Genomic DNA, 25,421 nt, shown 5'->3' on the forward strand with positions numbered 1-25,421 from the left:
TATGACTACGCCACTGCCTTATCCTTCAGTACTTCGCCTAGACTCCGCTCCCCGATACGGTCCGAGTCATCAGCCACACAGGTTAGAGGATCCACATCCAGCTGTGTAACACCCATTATAAAAACTGCACCCCTGAAAGTATTCAAAATGACATTCAGAAAGTTTGTTAACCCTTTGGTTGTTTCACATGAATAGCAGCAAAGTGAAGGATAAAATTCAAAATCTTAATTTCTTGTAGAGTCATTTATTTTTTTATTTTTACAAGAGGCAAAAGAGGTAACCCAATTTCTCTCAAGTAAGGAAATACCTCATATGTGGATGTAAATTGTTCTGCAGGCACAATGGGATTTTGGAGAGTGACAATGGGATTTTGGAGAGTGAATTTTGCTGATATGGTTTTTGGGGGGCATGTCGCATTTAGGAAGCCCCTATGGTGACAGAATAGCAAAAAAAAAACCACATGGCATACTATTTTGAAAACTACACCCCTCAAGGAACATAACAAGGGGTACAGTGGGCCTTAAAACCCCACAGGTGTTTGATAACTTTTTGTTAAAGCCGGATGTGTAAATAAAAAAAAAAATTTCACTAAAATGCTGGTTGTTCCTCAAATTTTACATTTTTACAAAGAGTAGTAGGAGTATTTTATGGAAATACCCCAAGTGTGGGCGGCAAGTGCTGTGCTGGCACACTATAATGCTGAGAAAAGAAGGAGTCACATTTGGCTTTTGGAAAGCAAATTTGTTTTTTTGGGGGGCATGTTGCATTTAGGAAGCCCCTAAATACATGGCACACTATTTTGGGAACTACACCCATCAAGGAACAAACAAGGGGTACAGTGAGCATTAAAACTAAACAGGTGTTTGATGAATTTTCACAAAAGTTGGACATGAAAATAAAAAATGAGATTTTTTTCACTAAAATCCTAATATGACAGCTGTGGGGTGTAAATGCTCACTGTACCCCTTTTATGTGAGGGGTGTAGTTTCCAAAATGGGGTCACATGTGGGGGGGGGGGTCCGTTGTTCTGGCACCATGGGGGCTTTGTAAACCCACGTGGCCATCATTTCCGGACAAATTTTCTCTCCAAAAGCCCAATGGCACTCTATTCTGAGCCCTGTAGTGCGCCTGCAGAGCACTTTACATCCACATATGGGGTATGTTCTTACTCAGAAGAAATGACATTATGCCTGAAGAAGAGCCCAGTCCGGGCGAGAAACGCTTATATGTTTGTGCGTTGCATCTTATCCAATAAACCAAGCTTTTATCCGAATCCAGAGGTTGCGCTCCTTTAACCCCTTAAGGACCAGGCCATTTTATACCTTAGGACCGGAGCGTTTTTTGTACATCTGACCACTGTCACTTTAAACATTAATAACTCTGGGATGCTTTCACCTATCATTCTGATTCCGAGATTGTTTTTTCTTGACATATTCTACTTTATGTTATTGGTAAAATTTTGTCGATATTTGCATCGTTTCTTAGTGAAAAATGCCAAAATTTGATGAAAAAATTTAAAATTTAGCATTTTTCTAACTTTGAAGCTCTCTGCTTGTAAGGAAAATGGATATTCCAAATAAAAAAAATTTTTATTCACAAATACAATATGTCTACTTTATGTTTGCATCATAAAATTGACGTAATTTTACTTTTGGAAGACACCAGAGGGCTTCAAAGTTCAGCAGCAATTTTCCAATTTTTCACAAAATTTTCAAACTCACTATTTTTCAGGGACCAGGTCAGGTTTGAAGTGGATTTGAAGGGTCTTCATATTAAAAATACCCCACAAATGACCCCATTATAAAAACTGCACCCCCCAAAGTATTCAAAATGACATTCAGTCAGCGTTTTAACCCTTTAGATGTTTCACAGGAATAGCAGCAAAGTGAAGGAGAAAATTCACAATCTTAATTTTTTACACTCGCATGTTCTTGTAGACCCAATTTTTTTATTTTTACAAGGGGTAGAAGGAGAAAATGTATGCTTATATTTGTAGCTCAATTTCTCTCGAGTAAGCACATACCTCATATATCCATGTAAAGTGTTCGGCGGGCGCAGTAGAGGGCTCAGAAGGGAAGGAGCGACAAGGGGATTTTGGAGAGTACATTTTTCTGAAATGGTTTTTGGGGGGCATGTTGCATTTAGGAAGCCCCTATGGTACCAGAACAGCAAAAAACCCTCACATGGCATACCATTTTGGAAACTAGACCCCTTGAGGAATGTAACAAGGAATAAAGTGAGCCTTAATACCCCACAGGGGTTTCACGACTTTTGCATATGTAAAAAAAAAAAAATTTCACTAAAATGTGGGTTTCCCCCCAAATTTCACATTTTTGCAAGGGTTAATAGCAGAAAAGACCCCCCCCAAAATTTGTAACCCCATCTATTCTGAGTATGAAGGTACACCATAAGTGAACATGAAGTGCACTACGGGCGAACTACAATGCTCAGAAGAGAAGGAGTCATATTTGGCTTTTGGAGAGCAAATTTTGCTCGGGGGACATGTTGCATTTAGGAAGCCCCTATGGTGCCAGGACAGCAAAATAACCCCAACATGGCATACCATTTTGGAAACTAGACCCCTTGAGGAAAGTAACAAGGGGTACAGTGAGCATTTACCCCCCACTGGTGTCTGTCAGATCTTTGGAACAGTGGGCTGTACAAAATGTTTAATTTGCACAGCCCACTGTTCCAAAGATCTGTCAGACACCAGTGGGGTGAAAATTCTCACTGCACCCCTCATTACATTCTGTGAGGGTGTAGTTTCCAAAATAGGGTCACATGTGGTTTTTTTTTTTTTGCGTTTGTCAAAACCGCTGTAACAATCAGCCACCCCTGTGCAAATCACCTCAAATGTACATGGTGCACTCTCCCTTCTGGGCCTTGTTGTGTGCCCCCAGAGCACTTTGCGCCCACTTATGGGGTGTCTCCGTAGTGGGGAGAAGTTGCATTACAAATTTTGGGGGGCTTTTTTCCCTTTTACCTCTTGTCAAAATGAACAGTATAGGGCAACACCAGCATGTTAGTGTAAAAAAATTATTTTTTTACACTAACATGCTGTTGTAGACCCCAACTTCACCTTTTCATAAGGGGTTAAAGGAGAAAAAGCCCCCCAAAATTTGTTAGGCAATTTCTCCCGAGTATGGCGATACCCCATATGTGGCCCTAAACTGTTGCCTTGAAATATGACAGGGCTCCAAAGGGAGAGCGCCATGCGCATTTGAGGCCTGAATTAGGGATTTGCATAGGGGTGGACATAGGGGTATTCTATGCCAGTGATTCCCAAACAGGGTGCCTCCAGCTGTTGCAAAACTCCCAGCATGCTTGGACAGTCAACGGCTGTCCGGCAATACTGGGAGTTGTTGTTTTGCAACAGCTGGAGGCTCCATTTTGGAAACAGTGGTGTACCAGACGTTTTTCATTTTTATTGGGAGGGGAGGGGGGCTGTGTAGGAGTATGTGTATATGTAGTGTTTTTTTTACTTTTTATTTTATTTTGTGTTAGTGTAGTGTTTTTAGGGTACAGTCACACGGGCAGGGGATTACAGCGAGTTTCCCGCTGCGAGTTTGAGCTGCCGCTCAAAATTTGCTGCATCGCAAACTTGCAGCCTGATACTCACTGTAAGCCCCCTGCCCATGTGAATGTACCCTGTACATTCACAGGTGGGGGGGACCTCCAGCTGTTGCAAAACTACAACTCCCAGCATGCACAGTTTATCAGTGCATGCTGGTAGTTATAGTTTTGCAACAGCTGGAGGCACGCGGGTTGGGAAAAACTGAGTTAGGAAACAGACAATGTTTCCCAACCAGTGTGCCTCCAGTTGTTGCAAAACCACAACTCCCAGCATTCTCAGGCATGCTGTGAGTAGTAGTTCCGCAACATCTTTAGAGCCGGATGTTGCCGAACTACAACTCCCAGCATGCTTGGAGTTGTAGTTTTGCAACATCTGGAGGACTACAGTTTGCAGACCACTAATACAGTGGTTCCCAATCTGTGCCCTTCCAGATGTTGCAAAACTACAACTCCCAGTATGCCAAAACAGTACAGGCATGCTGGGAGTTGTAGTTCTGCAACATCTGAAGGGCCAGATGTTACAGAACTACAACTCCCAGCATGCCTGGACAGTAAGGGCATACTGAGGATGTGTAGTTTTGCAACATCTGGAAGGGCACAGTGGTCTCCAAACTGTGGACCTCCAGATGTTGCAAAACTGCAACTCCCAGCATGTCCAGACACCAAGGGCTGTCTGGGCATGCTGGGAGTTGTAGTTTACAGGGTCCCATTACAGCAATGCATGTTGCTTTACGGCGACGTGCATTGCTGTAAAGGGCCCGACCGCGGCTGCCGTCGTCGCCGGGATCCGGGTCTTCAGGGACGAGGTAAGTACCGGGGCCGGGCCCAGGCACTCCCCCGTCCCCCGTCGCGTCCTCCGGTCTTCCTCCCGTCCTCTCCGGACTTCAAGGGGCCGGGCAGGGCGGGAGGAAGTAACCGCCCCCCCTTGCGATTGGTCGGTTAGTTAACCGAAGAATCGCAGGGGATCGGAGGAGGTGGCAGGCTTGCCACCTCGCTCCTATACGTTAGCATGGTCCTGGCTGTCTGTGACAGCCGGGATCGGGATCATGCAAAATTACCGGGCGGCCGGGTCCCAGAGACCCGATCAGCCCGGTATCGCCACAGATCGCAAGGGCGATTTCCTACATGGCCCCCCTCGGCATTTGCCCTGGATGCCTGCTGAAGAATTTCAGCAGGCATCCGCTTCCGATCTCTGCCCGGCGAGCGGCAGAGACCGGAAATACAACAGGAAGTTTTCTAACGTCCTTGGGCATTAAAGCCCAGGTAGTGGGGACGTTAGAGAACGTCCTATGTCCTTAAGAGGTTAAAGGTTCTATTTTTCTGTGATCTGCCTGATCCGATATTCTACTATTACTGGACTCCCTAGTTGGAACTCCAGAAGAACCAGGACGCTGCACCTATACTATATGCTACAACAGGTGTTATGCTCTCAGCATAACACCCCAAAGTAAGGGTCCACCCTGCTGGCCCCCTCGTTTACTGTGTTCAAATATTCTACAGTTTTATCTGCACGAGGTGCGCACTGGTCTTTTGTATTTATTTACTCAGAAGAAATGGGGATACAAATTTTGGGGGGCTTTTCTCGTATTTTCCCTTGTCAAAATGAAAAAATTTGGGTAACACCAGCATTTTAGTGAAAACATTTTTCTTTTCATTTTCCCATCCAACTTTAATGAAAATTCATCAAACACCTGTGGGGTGTTAAGGCTCACTATACCCTCTGTTACTTTCCATGAGGGGTGTCGTTTCTAAAATGGGGTCACACGTGGGTATTTATTTTTTTTGCACTTATTTCAGAACCGCTGTAAAATCAGCCACCCCTGTGCAAATCACTAATGTAGGCCCCAAATGTACATGGTGCCATCTCACTCTTGATCCTTGTTGTGCGCCCGCAGAGCATTTTACCTCCACATATGGAATATGGCATATTGGTCTCGCAAAAAACAAGCCCTTATATGGGTCTGTAGATGGAAAAATGAGTAATGGATTTTAGAAGGCGAGGAGGAAAAAAAGAAAACGCAAAAATAAAATTGGCCTGGTCCTTAAGGTTAAAATGGGCTTGGTCCTTAAGGGGTTAATCGTTCCACGTGACCATAGCATATGTAATAAATCGGTATCAGGTGCCCTACATTTGGGGCAGTATGCATGTGCCCGGATCCCCCATTTGTGCAAATTTCTTGATGTAGTGTAATCTGTGAATTAACATAAATTGTGATAATCTATGTCTTTCGTTATATGACACTTCCAATGGGCTTTTCAGTAAACCGACCCATTGCAATTCATCAATATCTCCTATATCCTTCACCCATTTTTCCTTAATCTTATATATAAAAGAAATAATAGGTTTATATGAGTGCATCAATTAAATTAATCAAAGAGTGATTTTTGGTATCAAATAGTTCTTTCTCTTTTGTACATTTCACAGTGTTAAATTTTTTCATTACACACTTTGTGGAGAATTGGGAAGCATATCTCATCCCTTTCCTTGCCCAGTAACGTTATCCTCTATTTTAACCTCTAGGGGACCACGGGCGTATGGATCCACCCATGCATCCTGGTATTTAACTCCTTGGGGGCGGATGGCGTATGGATACGCCCTCATGTCCCGTCACTTAAAGACAGAGGGTGTACCTGTATGCCCTCTGTATTTCTGATCACCGCAGCTCGCCGGGCGTTGATCGGAACAGAATGCCTGCTGAAATCATTCAGCAGGCATCCCGTGACATCACCCAGGGGGGGTCATGAGACCACCCCATATCGGGGATCGCTGCAAATCGCTGGTCACTTCAGACCAGCGATTTGCAGCGATTCCGATCCCTGTCGCTCGCCAGGCGTTGATCGGAAGGGATGCCTGCTGAAATCTGGGTGGTCCTGAGACCCCCCAGATCGGCAATTTGCAGTGTTGCCAGGCATTCAGGGGTCTCCATAGACTCGGTGACCCGGATGTAAAGGGTCATGTGTGGCGTAGCACACATGACCTAGCTGGCCTCAAGGATAGCTGTGAGAGGAATCAATGATGATCCTCCCACAGCCCTTTGATTGGATGGTCGGTATGACCGTCCAATCAAATGTATTGGCAGGAGGGGAGCACCCTCCCCTTGCCCTCCAGATGCCCCCAAATCACCTCAAAGTCCTGCTCTGAGCACCAAAATCTTGTAATTGGTGAGCAGAGCAGAGACTGTAAGGGGATCTATTAAAATCCCCCCCATAATGTGCCATAGAACCCCCCTGTCTCCTTGTCCTGTGAGGGATAGTGGTCTTAGGGGCAGGGGCAGCTTCTTATAGGTAGATAAAAGTAAAAAAAAAAATTGTGAAATCCCCCCCCATACTGTGCCCTAGGAGCCCCCCTTTAGCTCCCCTGTAGCCCCCTGTCCCCTTTACCTGTGAAGGATAGTGTTTTTAGGTAGGGACAGCTTGGTATAATTAAAAAAATACATGAAAACACATTTTTTTTCTGCAGAATCCTCCGTCTGCTGGCGTTTTTTTTCTCTTTGCTTGCCCCATCCCTTACAGGGGTGATGCGGCTTACCCCATATATTTTTTCTGGGGTGTAAGCTCCCCCCCCTTTTTTTTTGGGGGGGGGGGGGTTAATAAGAGTTTTCTTTTTTTATAGCATTTTTTTTAGGGATTTGTGGGCCATGCCACCAGCAGCAGGTCTGTGCTGCGTGGATGGACCGTACCCCTGTGTGCGCCTGCCCTGACCACTGACAGCAATATATAATTGATCAGCGGTTTATTTAGGGTTCAGGTAGGTGCTTTTATTATTCCCCCCCCCTTTTGGTGTCTTCTGCGCCCCCTGCTGCCACTGAGCCCTAATCAGTGGTGCACACAACTAGGTATACGCTCTTTGGCGCAGGTTTTTTGTACATTAGAAGCACACGCTTTTTTTTCTCTTTTCCCGGTTTGGTATAAAGTAGAACCCACCCCACCCCCACATATACGCAAAGTAAAACACTCACACACACATATACACTCCCCCCCCCCTTCCCATAAGTGTTACTTGCCTCCGACTCTGAAAGCGTCAGTGAGAGCCAGGAAGACCCCACTTTCCTGGTCTCTTCCTCGCTCTCCTCATCATCTAGTGATGATGAGCCCCAAAGGCGGCAGACCCGCCGCCGTGCAAGACCAAAACCCTCCCACGCAACTGACCCTGTGCTCCATGCAAGTAATAGCGATCCTGTTGCCAGTACTAGTATGGCGGCCCACCCTCTACCGGTGAACCTGTCTGCACTACCCCAGAGAACTTTGAGCCCGTGATTCCTGGGTTTGTTGACAAACCAGGAATCCAAATTGATATCGCCGGGTTCCCTGAAAGAGACTTTTTTTGTCAATATTTCAGTGACGACTTTGTCAACATGATGGTGACAAAGACAAATCTGTATGCCCAACAGTTTGTTGCTGCTCACCCGGGCTCAATTTTGGCTAGGCCCAATGGCTGGTCTCCAGGCGATGCAGCCGAAGTGAGGACCTTTTGGGGCCTCGTGCTGCATATGGGCCTGGTCAAAAAGTCTAGTGTCAGGCAGTACTGGAGCGGGAACATCCTCTACCAGACCCGCTGTACAGTATGGCCATGGCACGGGAACATTTTGAGGCCATAAGGAAATGTTTGCATTTCAATGACAAATGCAGCATGTCCTCCCCCTGGTGATTGTGCCTATGATCGCCTGTACAACAGCATTTTAGTGAAAAATAATACACTTTTCATTTTTACAGCCCACTGATACAAAAACCTATGAGGTGTAATTACTCACGGTACCCCTTGTTACGTTCCTTGGTGGGTGTCATTTCAAAATTCAGGACTTGCCAGTTTTTTATTTTAGGTCAGAACTTCTGCCATTGCATGGCAAATCCCCACCTTAGGCCTCAAAGGTGCTCGGTGCTCTCTCACTCATTAGCCCAGTTGTGCACCCGCACAGCACGTTACATCTACATATGTGGTATTTCCTTACTCGGGACAAATTGGGCTCCAAACTTTGGGGGGCTTTTTCTCCTATAATCCCAGTTAAAAATGAAAAATTTTGTGTAACAGCAGCAATTCACTGTTAAAAAATCTGATTTTTAATTATTACGGCCCACTGTTCAAAAAACCTGTGAGTTGTAAATACTCACTGTACCACACTTTGTTCAATTACATCTTGTTAAAATGAAAAATTTGGGGTAACACAAGAATTTTAGTGTTAAAAATCACATTTTTCACTTTTACAACCCACTGTTCAATAAATCAGTCAGGTATAAGTTCTTACTGTAATGGTTATTACGTTCCTTGAGGGGTGTGGGGGGTTTCCACTGTTCTGGCACCATGGGGGCTTTGTAAAAGCACATTGCTCCCAACTTCAATTACATCAAAATTCCCTCTCTTACAGCCAAACAGCACTCCTTCTCTTCTGAGACCTGTAGTGTGCTCGCCGAGCAATTTACGTCCACATATGAGGTATTTACTTATTCATGAGAAATTGGGCTACAAATTTGGCGGTATTTTTGTTCAATTACACCTTGTTAAAATGAAAAATTTGGGGTAACACAAGAATTTTAGTGTTAAAAATCTAATTTTTCACTTTTACAACCCACTGTTCAATAAACCAGTGAGGTATAAGTTCTTACTGTAATGCTTATTACGTTCCCTGAGGAGTGTAGTTTCCAAAATGGTGTCACATGTTGGGGGTTTCCGCTGTTCTGGCACCATGGGGGCTTTGTAAATGCACATTGTCCCCAACTTCAATTACAGCAAAATTCTTTCTCTTACAGCCAAACAGCGTTCCTTCTCTTCTGAGACCTGTAGTGCGCTCGCCGAGCAATTTACGTCCACATATGAGGTATTTACTTATTCATGAGAAATTGGGCTACATATTTGGTGGGATTTTTGTTCAATTACACCTTGTTAAAATGAAAAATTTGGGGTAACACAAGAATTTTAGTGTTAAAAATCAAATTTTTCACTTTTCCAACTGTTACGCCGAGCGCTCCGGGTACCTGCTCCTCCCCGGAGCGCTCGCGGCATTCTCCTCTCTGCAGCGACCCGGTCAGACCCGCTGACCGGGAGCGCTGCACTGACATTCACGATGGGGATGCGATTCGCATAGCGGGACGCGCCCGCTCGCGAATCGCATCCCAAGCCACTTACCCGTCCCGGTCCCCGGCTGTCATGTTCTGGCGCGCGCGGCTCCGCTCTCTAGGGAGCGCGCGCGCGCCAGCTCTCTGAGATTTAAAGGGCCAGTACACCAGTGATTGGTGCCTGGCCCAATCAGTCCAATTAGCTTCCACCTGCTCCCTGTCCATATAACCTCACTTCCCCTTCCCTTCCTTGCCGGATCTTGTTGCCTTGTGCCAGAAAAAGCGTTTAGTGTTGTCCAAAGCCTGTATTTCCAGACCTTCTGCTATTGCTATTGACTAAGAACCTTGCCGCCTGCCCCGACCTTCTGCTACGTCTGACCTTGCCTCTGCCTAGTCCTTCTGTCCCACGCCTTCTCAGCAGTCAGCGAGGTTGAGCCATTGCCGGTGGATACGACCTGGTTGCTACCGCCGCAGCAAGACCATCCCGCTTTGCGGCGGGCTCTGGTGAAAACCAGTAGCAACCTAGAACCGGTCCACCGACACGGTCCACGCCAATCCCTCGCTGACACAGAGGATCCACATCCAGCTAGCTGAATCATAACAACAGCCCACTGATCAATAAACCAGTGAGGTATAAGTTCTTACTGTAATGCTTTTTACGTTCCCTGAGGGGTGTAGTTTCCAAAATTGTGTCACATGTGGGGGATTTCCGCTGTTCTGGCACCATGGGGGCTTTGTAAATGTACATTGCCCCAACATCAATTACAAAAAAATTCTCTCTCCTACAGCCAAACAGCGCTCCTTCTCTTCTGAGACCTGTAGTGCGCTCGCCGAGCAATTTACGTCCACATATGAGGTATTTACTTATTCATGAGAAATTGGGATACAAATTTTGGGGAGATTTTTGTTCAATTACACCTTGTTAAAATGAAAAATTTGGGGTAACACAAGAATTTTAGTGTTAAAAATCAAATTTTTCACTTTTACAACCCACTGTTCAATAAACCTGTCGAGGTATAAGTTCTTACTGTAATGCTTATTACGTTCCCTGAGGGGTGTAGTTTCCAAAATGGTGTCACATGTGGGCGGTTTCCGCTGTTCTGGCACCATGGGGGCTTTGTAAATGCACATTGCCCCCAACTTCAATTACAGCAAAATTCTCTCTCTTACAGCCAAACAGCACTCCTTCTCTTCAGAGACCTGTAGTGCGCTCACCGATCAATTTACGTCCACATATGAGGTATTAATTATTCATGAGAAATTGGGCTACAAATTTGGGGGGATTTTTGTTCAATTACATCTTGTTAAAATGAAAAATTTGGGGTAACACAAGAATTTTAGTGTTAAAAATCAAATTTTTCACTTTTACAACCCACTGTTCAATAAACCAGTGAGGTATAAGTTCTTACTGTAATGCTTATTACGTTCCCTGAGGGGTGTAGTTTCCAAAATGGTGTCACATGTGGGGGATTTCCGCTGTTCTGGCACCATGGGGGCTTTGTAAATGTACATTGCCCCCAACTTCAATTACAGAAAAATTCTCTCGCTTACAGCCAAACAGCACTCTTTCTCTTCTGAGACCTGTAGTGCGCTCGCCGATCAATTTACGTCCACATATGAGGTATTTACTTATCCATGAGAAATTGGGCTACAAATTTGGGGGGATTTTTCTTCAATTACACCTTGCTAAAATGAAAAATTTGGGGTAACACAAGAATTTTAGTGTTAAAAATCAAATTTTTCACTTTTACAACCCATTGTTCAATAAACCAGTGAGATATAAGTTCTTACTGTAATGCTTATTACATTCCCTGAGGGGTGTAGTTTCCAAAATGGTGTCACATATGGGGGTTTCCGCTGTTCTGGCACCATGGGGGCTTTGTAAATGTACATTGCCCCCAACTTCAATTATAGAAAAATTCTCTCTCCTACAGCCAAACAGCGCTCCTTCTCTTCTGAGACCTGTAGTGCGCTCGCCGAGCAATTTACGTCCACATATGAGGTATTTACTTATTCATGAGAAATCGGGATACAAATTTTGGGGAGATTTTTGTTCAATTACACCTTGTTAAAATGAAAAATTTGGCGTAACACAAAAATGTTAGTGTTAAAAATCGAATTTTTCACTTTTACAACCCACTGTTCAATAAACCTGTAAGGTATACGTTCTTATTGTAATGTTTATTACGTTCCTTGAGGGGTGTAGTTTCCAAAATAGTATGCCATGTGTTTTATTTTATTTTATTTTATTTATTTATTTTTTGCTGTTCTGGCACCATGGGGGCTTCCTAACCATTTCAGCAAAATTCTCTTTCAAAAAGCCAAATTTTGCTCCTTGTCTTCTGAGCATTGTAGTGTACCAGTAGAGCACTTAACGTCCACATATGGGGTGTTTTCTTAATCTGGATAATTTGGACTTATAATTTTGGGGTCCGTTTTCCCCTATTACCTTTGTGAAAAAGAAAAATTTAGGGTAACACCATTATTTTAGTGTTAAAAATCAAATTTTCCATTTTCACGTCCAACTTCAACACAAAGTCGTCAATCACCCGTGAGGTGTTAAGGCTCACTATACCCCTTTTTACATTCCTTGAGGGGTGTAGTTTCCAAAGTAATACAATCTAAAATTTGGAATCCCCCTTTGATCCTAGGCATCATCAGAGTTTTCCTTCTTATCCTGGCCCACTTTTTACCCCATATTAATCTATTCAATGACCTATCTATCTTTTTAAACCAGAACTCATTTATGTATATTGGGGAGGCTGTCAGAGAAAATAATAATTGAGATAACACCACCAATTTTATTAAAGCTAACCTGTTCGCCATCCCCAGAGGCAGTTTTAGCCACATATTTATCTTCTTCCCTATTTTTTCCAAAGTCAGAGCAATATTTAACTTTACAAAGTCCTCAACTTTGCTATTCGTAACTACACCCAGATATTAAATTTTGTCCATCTTTAGCTCCCCGAAATTCCTACTACAGGGTTTGTCTAGTATCATCAAAGATGACTTCTTCCAATTTATTAAGAGGCCTGAGATAGAACCAAACATTTGTAGTGCTTCCATCACTATAGGTATATACATTTGTGGCTTACGTATGAAGAGTAAGCTGCTTTAATATCTAAATGTCACTTTCTGTAAGGTTGCATCTAAATAACAGTGACTACACCAGGTAACATCTAACTTGTGAACTTTACAGATGTTTACTCAACATAAAACTTGAGATATTATATTTGTCTCTTCATGGTTGTCAGCTACTCTGCCACTAATTCCACATAGATCCAGCTTTTAATAATACCCTAAAAGCATCTCAAATGCATATACACCACATTTCATTGATAGGATGTTAAAAGAAAAATCCCTTTTATACAACGCATTTGAATAAAAGTGAAATTGAGCTACAGCTGACAGCATAAAGCTTGTTGTACTTTCCTATAAACTTCCAGTAAGCACTGGCACCTTCCGTCTTCATACACAAAGCAGCCTTATTGCAGCATATATTGTAGCTGAAATCTACACCTGCTGCAGCACCTAATGAATTAAGAAGGATGCACCTCCTAATGGATTGTCCAAATACCACAGCCGCAAAATGTGTGAAACACTGGTCTTTGTAAATCCCCCCTACTATGGATTCTAAAGGCATCAAATCCGATTGACTTATTCAATCTAATTCTTAAGAGCCTTTTACAGAGGCCAACTAGGACACAAAAATTATCTTGATCAGTGGTCTCCAAACTGGCCCTTTAGATTTTGCAAGACTACAAACACCCAGCATGCCAGAACAGCTGTTGACTGTCTTAGCATGCTGGGAATTGTAGTATTGCAACATCTGGAGGGCCGCTTTTTGGAGACCACTGATTTTAATATTCGGCCCTAGTTTAATAAGCCAGGCTGGACAAGCAGTTGGTGAATGGGTAAGCAGGAAAACATATGCCCTGTCGGCTACACATCACCTGTTTAATTGGACAGATACCGTAACTTAAATTAAAATCAAAGCCCATATGGTATGAAATAAACAAAAAATAGCTAAAGCCACATCTTACACCTCCAGGTGTAATATTTACATACAATGCTGTTCTGGCAGATTTGGATAGAAAACATTTTTAAGAACTTTAAAATAATAATATACAAGTTAAAGGGGTACTCACCCCTAGACATCCTATCCCCACTCCAAAGGATAGGGGATAAGATACCTGATCGCAGGGAGTCCGAACGCTGGGATCCCCCGCGATCTCAGGGCCGGCACACCGACATTCTGAACATTTATGTTCAGAATGCAAGCCCGGGCTTCTGTGTTAGTGACGTAACGCCATGCCCCCTCTATTCATGTCTATGGGAGGGGTGACTGCTGTGGAGCAGAAGTACACAGCCGTCATGCCCTCTCCCACAGACATGAATGGAGGGGGCGTGGCGTGACGTCATGAACACAGAAGCCCGAAGAGGGCGTTCTGAACATAAGTGTTCACAATGCCGGGGTGCCAAACTGGAGATCGTGAACAAACATCTTATCCCCTATCCTTTGGATAGGGGATAATATGTTTAGGGGTGGAGTACCCCTTTAAAAGAGGAATGTTTTCAATATATTCACTGCATCATAACTTGTTCATCTCCCCCATACACATTACCGAGTAGTTAATAAAATCTCATGTGAACTTTTACCTTTCTCAGTGTATGATATAACATTTTCTTCTTTGTCACTTTTTTTCAGAAAAGCTGGTGTCCAGGATAAAGATTTTGGAATGTCTTCTGTAAAATATGTTATTATAATAGGTAACATTTCTACAATATATACAATATAATACACTGTTTTTAACATACTGTATGGCCCGCCTGCATTAGTTCATGTTAAAAATTAATTAAGATAGCAATACAGTACTAATAAACATGACATATATTTGCCTGTTACAGAGAGGAGATAGAGTATATTCACTGAAATTCATATAATGAGATTCATCTAATCCCCTGGATAGACTGTGGAAACAAAAAGCTTAAAGGGGTGCTCTGCCCCTAGACATCTTGTGGTGTCCTGGTACCGTATTGCATACTGTGACTAGTGTGGAGGTCCCCAAAGTCAGAGTAACTACGCTCAGGTAGGGTCCCACAGGTGGGACAGCCCCTAGTCGCCTCTCTTTTACTCTAATTCTGTAGTGGTTATAAATGTATATATTTAATAATGTGTGCATTTAGGATAATGTATAGAGTACTTACCTATAGCGTCGCAGGTCCTTTGGTCATGTGACTATCTTAAATCCTCTATGGTATGTTGGAGGACCTTTGGAGGTCCTTGGGTCACATGTTACCCATAACCCTTTGTAATGGAGATTGACACAAGTATTGGACCAATTAGCTCTAGTCCAGCCCCTGCCCATATAAGGGAGCTGTAGCCAATTATCGCTCTCTTGGGTTGCTGCGCTCGTGGATGCTGGACTAGCAGGACGGATCTGCGCAACTTGCAAAGACACGCTAGGCCAGTAAACCTACCGGCCTCAGCTGAACTAAACTGTGAGTTATAAACTAATCTCTGCCAAAGCTAGTGTGACTACTGGACCACAACTAAATCCCCTAAATCCAGCGGAACAGCGCATATTATCCTAAAGACTCTAAATTGCTAAAGTCCCAACCTTTGTCAATCTCCAAGGAAGCTTGCATGTATAGAAACTGTTCCGGTTATGAAGCTTGCATAAAATCTTCAGTAAAAGTTACAAATGTTTCAGCAGACTCTCCTGTTGTGGACATTCTATTATTCTCTACCTCCCTATCGCTCTTGGGAAGTGTGGGGGTAGGACAAGCATTACAGAGGAGCCCTCACCCTGGTGCCATGAATAGCAAGGGTTAACCAGACACCCTTTAGTCACTGCACAGCTACACCCCATATACCCTACTCCCGCAGGCTATCACATAGCTTTTTGGCATCCTACGAACAGGATATGAGTGTGTACCTCCAGCTGTTGCCACCAAGTAAAGTGTACTCCCCCTGTGTAAAAGACAATATCAATGTCTAAGAGTAAGTCATTTTGTGTATGGTGCCACGTGCAGAGAACACACGCGAAAAGTAAGGGGGGGGAGGCAAAAATTTAATTGCTGCAGAAATGTGTAAAGTGAAAAGTGAGTATATGCTACGATCCTCTGGGCTGGTCAGCAATGCAAGAGTTAACCCGCTGCCGGAAAAGCGGAAGAAAGCCTGCGCTGCGCCATGTCCCGCTCCTGGGCTATCAAGTGACCGTATTGCAGCCGAAAGGGAGCTTAAATTCACAGTTGTTGTTTCCGGGGGGACCAGAAGTCGGGGCTGCACTGATGACGTCCTTACGGCCGGCAGCCATTTTGGAGAAGCCCAATATAAAAGGAGCCCTGCACAGCGACCTCTTCAGTCTGCACAAGAGAGAGCCGGAAAGTACAGACATGGCGGAGAGCAACGTTCCATGTGGCATGCGCCCCAAGATGGCACCGGAACAAAAGAAAGTTGCGGCTGTCGCAGCCCAACTGTTCCACGACCTTGCCGACCATCTGCATCGGTTGTGGCTGGATGAAGAGGGGGCCTGCAATCTTCCCCCATTGCCCGAAATGACGACGGCTGGCCGGATACCCCTCCAGGGGAAACCGCAGGGACACCTGTAGCTCCTGGGGTTCGTGGGCCGAGATCCCGACAGAGGAGTCTTCTGTAAGTACACCATCAGAAGCTGCCTTCTCTTCCTCCACCAGCCCTGGACAAGAAATACCCCTGTCCGCTTTGCAGATTGCACGACCGCGCTCACCAATATTGCCTCAATGGGTCTTTGGGGATGAACCTGATTTGATCCAGTACATGCATGATGTTCTTCAACCCCTGCCTGGAAAGTCCCTTCCACCAGTCCCTAAGGCACAGAGGGAAAGGGCCGAAATAGCCGACTTGATGGAAAAGTTAAAGGCCTGACACAGAGAACTTTATTCCCCCAAACATGTTCATCTGCCTCATGAGGAAAGGATCCGCTACCAAGAGAACACCAAAGAAATGACGACACTCTTCATCCGCATGTGGGATCATCCCCGAGAAGGGGAGAAGCCCTTGGAATGTCGTAGAGCAACAGGGGCCAAGTTTGACAAGGTCAGAGGTTACAGTACCCTCATTGATTGCCACACCGGCTATACCATCCTAGTAAACCGGTGAGCTGTATAGAGCCATACATCCACAAAAAGTTCCATTCCCTGGAGGCGGGTGAGATAGTGGAGTACCCCCCTTCCAGGGCCTGCGAGGAGAGTGGACTACTGCAGTCACCAGACCAGCAGCTCCAACCCAGCTTCCTTTCAAGTACTTTCCTTCTACTGATTGGGAGACGGACCCCTTCCAGATGAAGCTTAAATGGCCTGCTGCTGATGCCTCTACCTACCATCCTGAGGAGGAATTACTACAGCAGCAGCCACTTCCTTGTACCTTCAGCAACGTACCCAGGCCTACTCCTATTAAGGAGGTTTGGCCTACACATCGGGTACCAACCAATGTACCTAGGCCTACTCCAGGAGTTTAGCCTGCCCACCAGGTACCAACGAAAGTGCTGCGGCCCACTCCCGACGAGGAGGTGGGGCCGAATCAACCAGCACCAACTGTTAGTCTCAACCCTACAGTGTCACACTCTACCCTTACTAATGTGGTGTGGGAGAGCCACATTAACTCTTTGCCTGCTCGTGATCTTGAGAGGGCTAGAGGCTCCAGGTGAGGAGCAGGACGTCATCGCAAGAGTTTTGTCTGAACTATGACACTTATCTTGTCTTAGTTTTTTTCACAGACTTTCTGCAATGTTTAAGAAGTGTGCCTAGCAGGACTATGCTAAGACTGTTCAAGTTGAAACCGTAACCGTCAAGCTTTTGTGCCTGGTCTTCAGACCAAGAGACTCCTAGCGGTAGGAGATTTTTAAGTGTGTGCCCAGCTAAACTCTGCTAGCCGTGATATTTGGACTCTTAGTGCAGGTGGACTGATGATCATTGCATGCCTGTTTACATGTACATACCTCAATAGTAACGTGACATTCTTTGCTAAAATTGCACTTATCAGGTGAATGCACCTGAACCCTGTTGGAGTGTTTAATAAATATTCATGCTAAGGTAACTAAATGTAAATGGTTATTGTACACAGAAAAATTAGCCTTGTACACGTGTACATAAAAAAATTTGAATAATAGGTGTTGTAGTAGTTGCTAGTAGGTGAGTTTCTCAGCTCCTCTGAGGATAACATTTCCATCACCCGTCACTAACACCTTCTCAAAGGTCCACTCAAGGAAAACTACCCCTAAGGTATCAAGACTGACCTTTCACATAGTACTACACACATAGTACCTCCAAATAATCACTTAAGTGTACTTACCTCACTTAAGCTTAGTACACCAACCAACAAAAATATCTCACACTCAAGTAAATGTTTTGGGAATTGTAGCCTATGTCATTTTCCAATTCCTGCCAGTGTTATGTACACTAACTGTTCTCTTTTCTCTGCTACGTGTGCGAGATGCCCTTCATGGCCAGTAGGTGCTCTTGCGAGCTAAAAATAATACACATAATCAAAAGGTAACCTAGGTAAGGTTTCTCTGTTGTGTTCTAGGGATAAGAACGTGTAGCCAATGGACCCTAGTAGCCAGTTTATTGGTAGAAAGCTTCAGGCAAGCCAGTAAAGTTCTCAGTGTACTAAACAGGTAACTAAAATGGCAAAAATGTCTAGTGAGATTCCAAAAATGTCTAGCAAGCTTTAAAAATGTTAAGTACGATGTATCTCATGTACATAAAATCATCCTGTTACTAAATTCATGAACCCAACAATCTTGTTCATGAGTTTACCCATGCAAATATATGTACCTCAAAAAAACAGTTAAGTAGCTTTATAATGTTTATGCAGCCTGACTAATGGACTGTCACGATTCGGCTGGCAGGAGGTGGATCCTCTGTGCCAGAGAGGGATTGGCGTGGACCGTGCTGGTGGACCGGTTCTAAGCTGCTACTGGTATTCACCAGAGCCCGCCGCAAAGCGGGATGGTCTTGCAGCGGCGGTAGCAACCAGGTCGTATCCACTAGCAACGGCTCAAGCTCTCTGACTGCTGAAGATAGGCGCGGTACAAGGGAGTAGACAAGAGCAAGGTCGGACGTAGCAGAAGGTCGGGGCAGGCAGCAAGGATCGTAGTCAGGGGCAACGGCAGGAGGTCTGGAACACAGGCTAGGAACACACAAGGAAACGCTTTCACTGGCACAATGGCAACAAGATCCGGCGAGGGAGTGCAGGGGAAGTGAGGTATAAATAGGGAGTGCACAGGTGAACACACTAATTAAGCCAACTGGGCCAATCAGCGGCGCAGTGGCCCTTTAAATCGCAGAGACCCGGCGCGCGCGCGCCCTAAGGAGCGGGGCCGCGCACCGGGACAGGACCGACGGAGAGCGAGTCAGGTACGGGAGCCGGGGTGCGCATCGCGAGCGGGCGCCACCCGCATCGCGAATCGCATCCCGGCTGGGAGAGGTATCGCAGCGCACCCGGTCAGCAGGTCTGACCGGGGCGCTGCAATTGCGAGGATGTTGCGAGCGCTCCGGGGAGGAGCGGGGACCCGGAGCGCTCGGCGTAACAGTACCCCCCCCCTTGGGTCTCCCCCTCTTCTTGGAGCCTGAGAACCTGAGGACCAGACTTTTGTCTAGGATGTTGTCCTCAGGCTCCCAGGATCTCTCTTCTGGACCACAGCCCTCCCAATCTACCAAAAAAAATCTTTTTCCTCTGACCGTCTTGGAGGCCAGTATCTCCTTCACGGAGAAGATGTCAGAAGAACCGGAAACAGGAGTGGGAGAAACAAGTTTGGGAGAGAAACGGTTGATGATGAGTGGTTTAAGGAGAGAGACATGGAAGGCATTGGGAATACGAAGAGAAGGAGGAAGAAGGAGTTTGTAAGAGACAGGATTAATCTGGCACAAGACTTTGAAAGGACCAAGATAGCGTGGTCCCAGTTTGTAACTGGGGACACGAAAGCGGACATATTTAGCGGAGAGCCATACCTTGTCTCCGGGAGCAAAAATGGGGGGAGTTCTTCTTTTCTTATCGGCAAACCTTTTCATGCGGGATGATGCCTGTAAAAGAGAATTTTGGGTCTCTTTCCATATGGTGGAAAGATCACGAGTCACTTCATCCACAGCGGGCAAACCAGAGGGCAAGGGGGTAGGGAGGGGGGGGAAGAGGGTGACGGCCGTACACCACGAAAAATGGGGACTTAGCAGAAGATTCAGAGACTCTGAAGTTGTATGAGAATTCGGCCAATGGTAGAAGATCTGCCCAGTCATCCTGGCGGGAGGAAACAAAATGCCGTAAATAGTCACCCAGGACCTGGTTAATTCTTTCTACTTGCCCATTGGATTGGGGATGATAAGAAGAAGAGAAGTTTAATTTAATCTTGAGCTGTTTACAGAGGGCCCTCCAGAATTTAGACACGAATTGGACGCCTCTATCCGAGACGATCTGCGTGGGCAAACCGTGAAGACGAAAAATGTGTACAAAAAATTGTTTTGCCAACTGAGGCGCTGAAGGAAGACCAGGAAGAGGAATAAAATGTGCCATCTTGGAAAATCGATCAACGACCACCCAAACAACTGTGTTGCCACGGGATGGGGGTAAGTCTGTGATAAAGTCCATACCAATCAGTGACCAAGGCTGTTCGGGGACAGGCAGAGGATGAAGGAGACCAGCAGGCTTCTGGCGAGGAGTCTTATCCCGGGCACAGACAGTACAGGCCCGCACAAAATCAACAACATCCGTCTCCAGAGTCGGCCACCAATAAAAACGAGAGATGAGTTGCAAGGATTTTTTGATGCCCGCATGGCCTGCGAGGTGGGAGGAGTGTCCCCATTTGAGAATCCCGAGACGTTGGCGTGGAGAAACAAAGGTCTTCCCTGGAGGGGTTTGCCTGATGGAGGCTGGAGAAGTGGAGATCAGACAGTCAGGAGGAATGATGTGTTGCGGAGAGAGCTCTACTTCCGAGGCATCCGAGGAACGAGAGAGGGCATCGGCCCTAATGTTCTTGTCGGCAGAGCGAAAATGAATTTCAAAGTTAAAACGGGCAAAGAACAACGACCACCTGGCCTGGCGAGAGTTCAGCCGTTGGGCAGACTGGAGATAGGAGAGATTCTTGTGATCGGTGTAAATGATAACTGGAAATTTTGATCCCTCCAGCAGATGCCTCCATTCCTCAAGTGCCAATTTAATGGCCAGTAGTTCTCGATCCCCGATGGAGTAGTTTCTCTCCGCCGGAGAGAAGGTCCTAGAAAAAAAACCACAAGTAACAGCATGCCCGGAAGAATCTTTTTGTAGAAGGACCGCTCCAGCTCCCACTGAGGAGGCATCTACCTCCAATAGGAAGGGTTTAGATGGGTCAGGTCTGGAGAGCACGGGAGCAGAAGAAAAGGCAGACTTGAGCCGTTTAAATGCGTCTTCCGCTTGGGGAGACCAGGACTTGGGATTGGCATTTTTCTTGGTTAAAGCCACGATAGGAGCCACAATAGTGGAAAAGTGTGGAATAAATTGTCTGTAATAATTGGCGAACCCCAAAAAACGTTGGATAGCACGGAGTCCGGAGGGGCGTGGCCAATCTAAGACGGCAGAGAGTTTATCCGGGTCCATTTGTAATCCCTGGCCAGAGACCAAGTATCCTAGGAAAGGAAGAGATTGACATTCAAACAGACATTTCTCCATTTTGGCATAAAGTTGATTGTCTCGAAGTCTCTGAAGAACCATGCGGACATGCTGGCGGTGTTCTTCTAAGTTGGCAGAAAAAATCAGAATATCGTCCAGATACACAACAACACAGGAATATAAGAGATCACGAAAAATTTCATTAACAAAGTCTTGGAAGACGGCAGGGGCGTTGCACAGGCCAAAGGGCATGACCAGATACTCAAAGTGTCCATCTCTGGTGTTAAATGCAGTCTTCCATTCGTCCCCCTCCCTGATGCGGATGAGATTATAAGCACCTCTTAAGTCCAGTTTGGTAAAGATGTGGGCACCTTGAAGGCGATCAAAGAGTTCTGAGATAAGAGGTAGGGGGTAGCGGTTCTTTACCGTGATTTTATTAAGTCCGCGGTAATCAATGCAAGGACGTAGGGAGCCATCTTTTTTGGACACAAAGAAAAATCCAGCTCCGGCTGGAGAGGAGGATTTGCGGATAAACCCCTTTTTTAAATTTTCCTGGATGTATTCAGACATAGCAAGAGTCTCTGGGGCGGACAGAGGATAAATTCTGCCCCGGGGTGGAGTAGTGCCCGGGAGGAGGTCAATAGGACAGTCATAAGGCCTGTGAGGGGGTAAAGTCTCAGCTTGCTTTTTGCAAAATACGTCAGCATAGTCCATATAAGCTTTAGGGAGACCGGTTACAGGGGGAACCACAGGGTCACGGCAGGGAGTACTGGGAACCGGTTTAAGACAGTCCTTGAAACAAGAAGTACCCCACCTCTTGATCTCTCCTGTGGACCAATCAAGGGTTGGGGAATGGCGTTGAAGCCACGGTAATCCAAGGAGAATTTCGGAAGTGCAATTGGAGAGGACCAAAAACTCAATTTTTTCGTGATGAGGTCCGATGCACATTAGGAGGGGTTCCGTGCGGTAACGCACGGTACAGTCCAATCTTTCATTGTTAACACAATTGATGTAGAGGGGTCTGGCGAGTCTGGTCACCGGGATGTTGAACCTGTTGATGAGAGAGGCCAAAATAAAATTTCCTGCAGATCCGGAATCCAAGAAGGCCATAGTAGAGAAGGAGAAGGTAGAGGAAGATATCCGCACAGGCACAGTAAGGCGCTGAGAAGCAGAGTTGACATCAAGAACTGTCTCACCTTTGTGCGGAGTCAGCGTACGTTTTTCCAGGCGGGGAGGACGGATAGGACAATCCTTCAGGAAGTGTTCGGTACCGGCACAGTACAGGCACAGATTCTCCATGCGGCGTCGTGTCCTCTCTTGAGGTGTCAAGCGAGACCGGTCAACTTGCATAGCCTCCACGGCGGGAGGCACAGGAACGGATTGCAGAGGACCAGAGGAGAGAGGAGCCGGGGAGAAAAAACGCCTCGTGCGAACAAAGTCCATATCCTGGCGGAGCTCCTGACGCCTTTCAGAAAAACGCATGTCAATGCGAGTGGCTAGATGAATAAGTTCATGCAGGTTAGCAGGAATTTCTCGTGCGGCCAGAACATCTTTAATGTTGCTGGATAGGCCTTTTTTAAAGGTCCCGCAGAGGGCCTCATTATTCCAGGATAATTCGGAGGCAAGAGTACGGAATTGGATGGCGTACTCGCCAACGGAAGAATTACCCTGGACCAGGTTCAGCAGGGCAGTCTCAGCAGAAGAGGCTCGGGCAGGTTCCTCAAAGACACTTCGAATCTCCGTGAAGAAGGAGTGTACAGAGGCAGTGACGGGGTCATTGCGGTCCCAGAGCGGTGTGGCCCATGACAGAGCTTTCCCAGACAGAAGGCTGACTACGAAAGCCACCTTAGACCTTTCAGTAGGAAACTGGTCCGACATCATCTCCAAGTGCAGGGAACATTGTGAAAGAAAGCCACGGCAAAACTTAGAGTCCCCATCAAATTTGTCCGGCAAGGATAGTCGTAGGCTGGGAGCGGCCACTCGCTGCGGAGGAGGTGCAGGAGCTGGCGGAGGAGATGATTGCTGAAGCTGTGGTAGTAGCTGCTGTAGCATCACGGTCAGTTGAGACAGCTGGTGGCCTTGTTGCGCTATCTGTTGCGACTGCTGGGCGACCACCGTGGTGAGGTCGGCGACAACTGGCAGTGGAACTTCAGCGGGATCCATGGCCGGATCTACTGTCACGATTCGGCTGGCAGGAGGTGGATCCTCTGTACCAGAGAGGGATTGGCGTGGACCGTGCTGGTGGACCGGTTCTAAGCTGCTACTGGTATTCACCAGAGCCCGCCGCAAAGCGGGATGGTCTTGCAGCGGCGGTAGCAACCAGGTCGTATCCACTAGCAACGGCTCAAGCTCTCTGACTGCTGAAGATAGGCGCGGTACAAGGGAGTAGATAAGAGCAAGGTCGGACGTAGCAGAAGGTCGGGGCAGGCAGCAAGGATCGTAGTCAGGGGCAACGGCAGGAGGTCTGGAACACAGGCTAGGAACACACAAGGAAACGCTTTCACTGGCACAATGGCAACAAGATCCGGCGAGGGAGTGCAGGGGAAGTGAGGTATAAATAGGGAGTGCACAGGTGAACACACTAATTAAGCCAACTGGGCCAATCAGCGGCGCAGTGGCCCTTTAAATCGCAGAGACCCGGCGCGCGCGCGCCCTAAGGAGCGGGGCCGCGCGCGCCGGGACAGGACCGACGGAGAGCGAGTCAGGTACGGGAGCCGGGGTGCGCATCGCGAGCGGGCGCCACCCGCATCGTGAATCGCATCCCGGCTGGGAGAGGTATCGCAGCGCACCCGGTCAGCAGGTCTGACCGGGGCGCTGCAATTGCGAGGATGTTGCGAGCGCTCCGGGGAGGAGCGGGGACCCGGAGCGCTCGGCGTAACATGGACATTCCAGAAGTTATGCCCAGGACTGTTATTACCCAACCTTCACGTCGTCGAGGCCAACTTATTTTAAGTAAGGGGGTTTGTGGTATCCCAGTACCGTATTGCATACCGTACCTAGTGTGGTGGTCCCCAAAGTCAGAGTAACTACGCTCAGGTAGGGTCCCCCAGGTGGGACAGCCCCTAGTCGCCTCTCTTTTACTCTAATTCTGTAGTGGTTATAAATGTATATATTTAATAATGTGTGTATTTAGGATAATGTATAGAGTAACCCTTTGTAATGGTGATTGACACAAGTATTGGAACAATTAGCTCTAGTCCAACCCCTGCCCATATAAGGGAGCTGTAGCCAATTATTGCTCTCTTGGGTTGCTGCTCTCGTGGATGCTGGACTAGCAGGACGGATCTGCGCAACTTGCAAAGACACGCTAGGCCAGAAAACCTACCGGCCTCAGCTGAACTAAACCGTGAGTTATAAACTAATCCCCGCTAAAGCTAGTGTGACTACTGGACCACAACTAAATCCCCTAAATCCAGTGCAACAGCGCATATTATCCTAAAGACTCTAAATTGCTAAAGTCCCAACCTTTGTCAATCTACAAGGAAGCTTGCATGTATAGAAACTGTTCCGTTTATGAAGCTTGCATAAAATCTTCAGTAAAAGTTGCAACTGTTTCAGCAAACTCTCCTGTTGTGGACATTCTATTATTCTCAATGCATCAGAGCGACAGCTCACCTCCTCCTCTCTGCACCTGTGCACGGGCCTGATCAGCAGCGTTCCTGACCGTATGTGTGCACAAAGAAAGAAAACGGTCCAGCACTGGTTTGCAGGTAAAAAAACAGCTTCTTCTTTATTGGGTCAATTCCGACAAGACAAATAAGCCGACGCGTTTCGGACCTACACTCGGTCCTTAGTCATGGCATACACACTCAGTAAAAAAGAGATACATTTATATAAAACATTATGGTCACATGACCATTCATCAATTGGATAAAGGAAAACCTGGAAAACGTGGCATGGATCCCAGAAAGCATCTGTATAATACATATACATAGACAAAAAAGGCAAGCAAGGGAATCATAATTTCAAAAAATAAATAAAATAATACTAAATGCCTATAATGGAGACCAAAAAGTAATAATGATAATATCACTAATAGAATTCATACCCTCCTCTTTCACACTAGCATGGTCTGCACGAGCTTTTATGGCTCTTCTATAGAAAAATGTATAAAACATTATTCTGTTTTTCAAACAAATGTTCCAGCCCGTGCAGAGACATGCAAATGCTACAC

General features: G+C 46.1%; 1 protein-coding gene across 1 annotated transcript in view; it reads right to left on the minus strand.

The window, feature by feature from the left end:
• RAD51AP2 (RAD51 associated protein 2) overlaps positions 1-25,421 on the minus strand; it is a 198,998-nt gene that overhangs the window by 14,708 nt on the left and 158,869 nt on the right. Inside the window, exon 4 of the mRNA XM_056564241.1 lies at positions 14,284-14,370. Within this exon, the coding sequence (XP_056420216.1) occupies positions 14,284-14,370 (87 nt within the window). The remainder of the gene's footprint in view (positions 1-14,283; positions 14,371-25,421) is intronic.

The sequence above is a fragment of the Hyla sarda genome, chromosome 3, assembly GCF_029499605.1.
Source record: "Hyla sarda isolate aHylSar1 chromosome 3, aHylSar1.hap1, whole genome shotgun sequence".
Classification (NCBI taxonomy): domain Eukaryota; kingdom Metazoa; phylum Chordata; class Amphibia; order Anura; family Hylidae; genus Hyla; species Hyla sarda.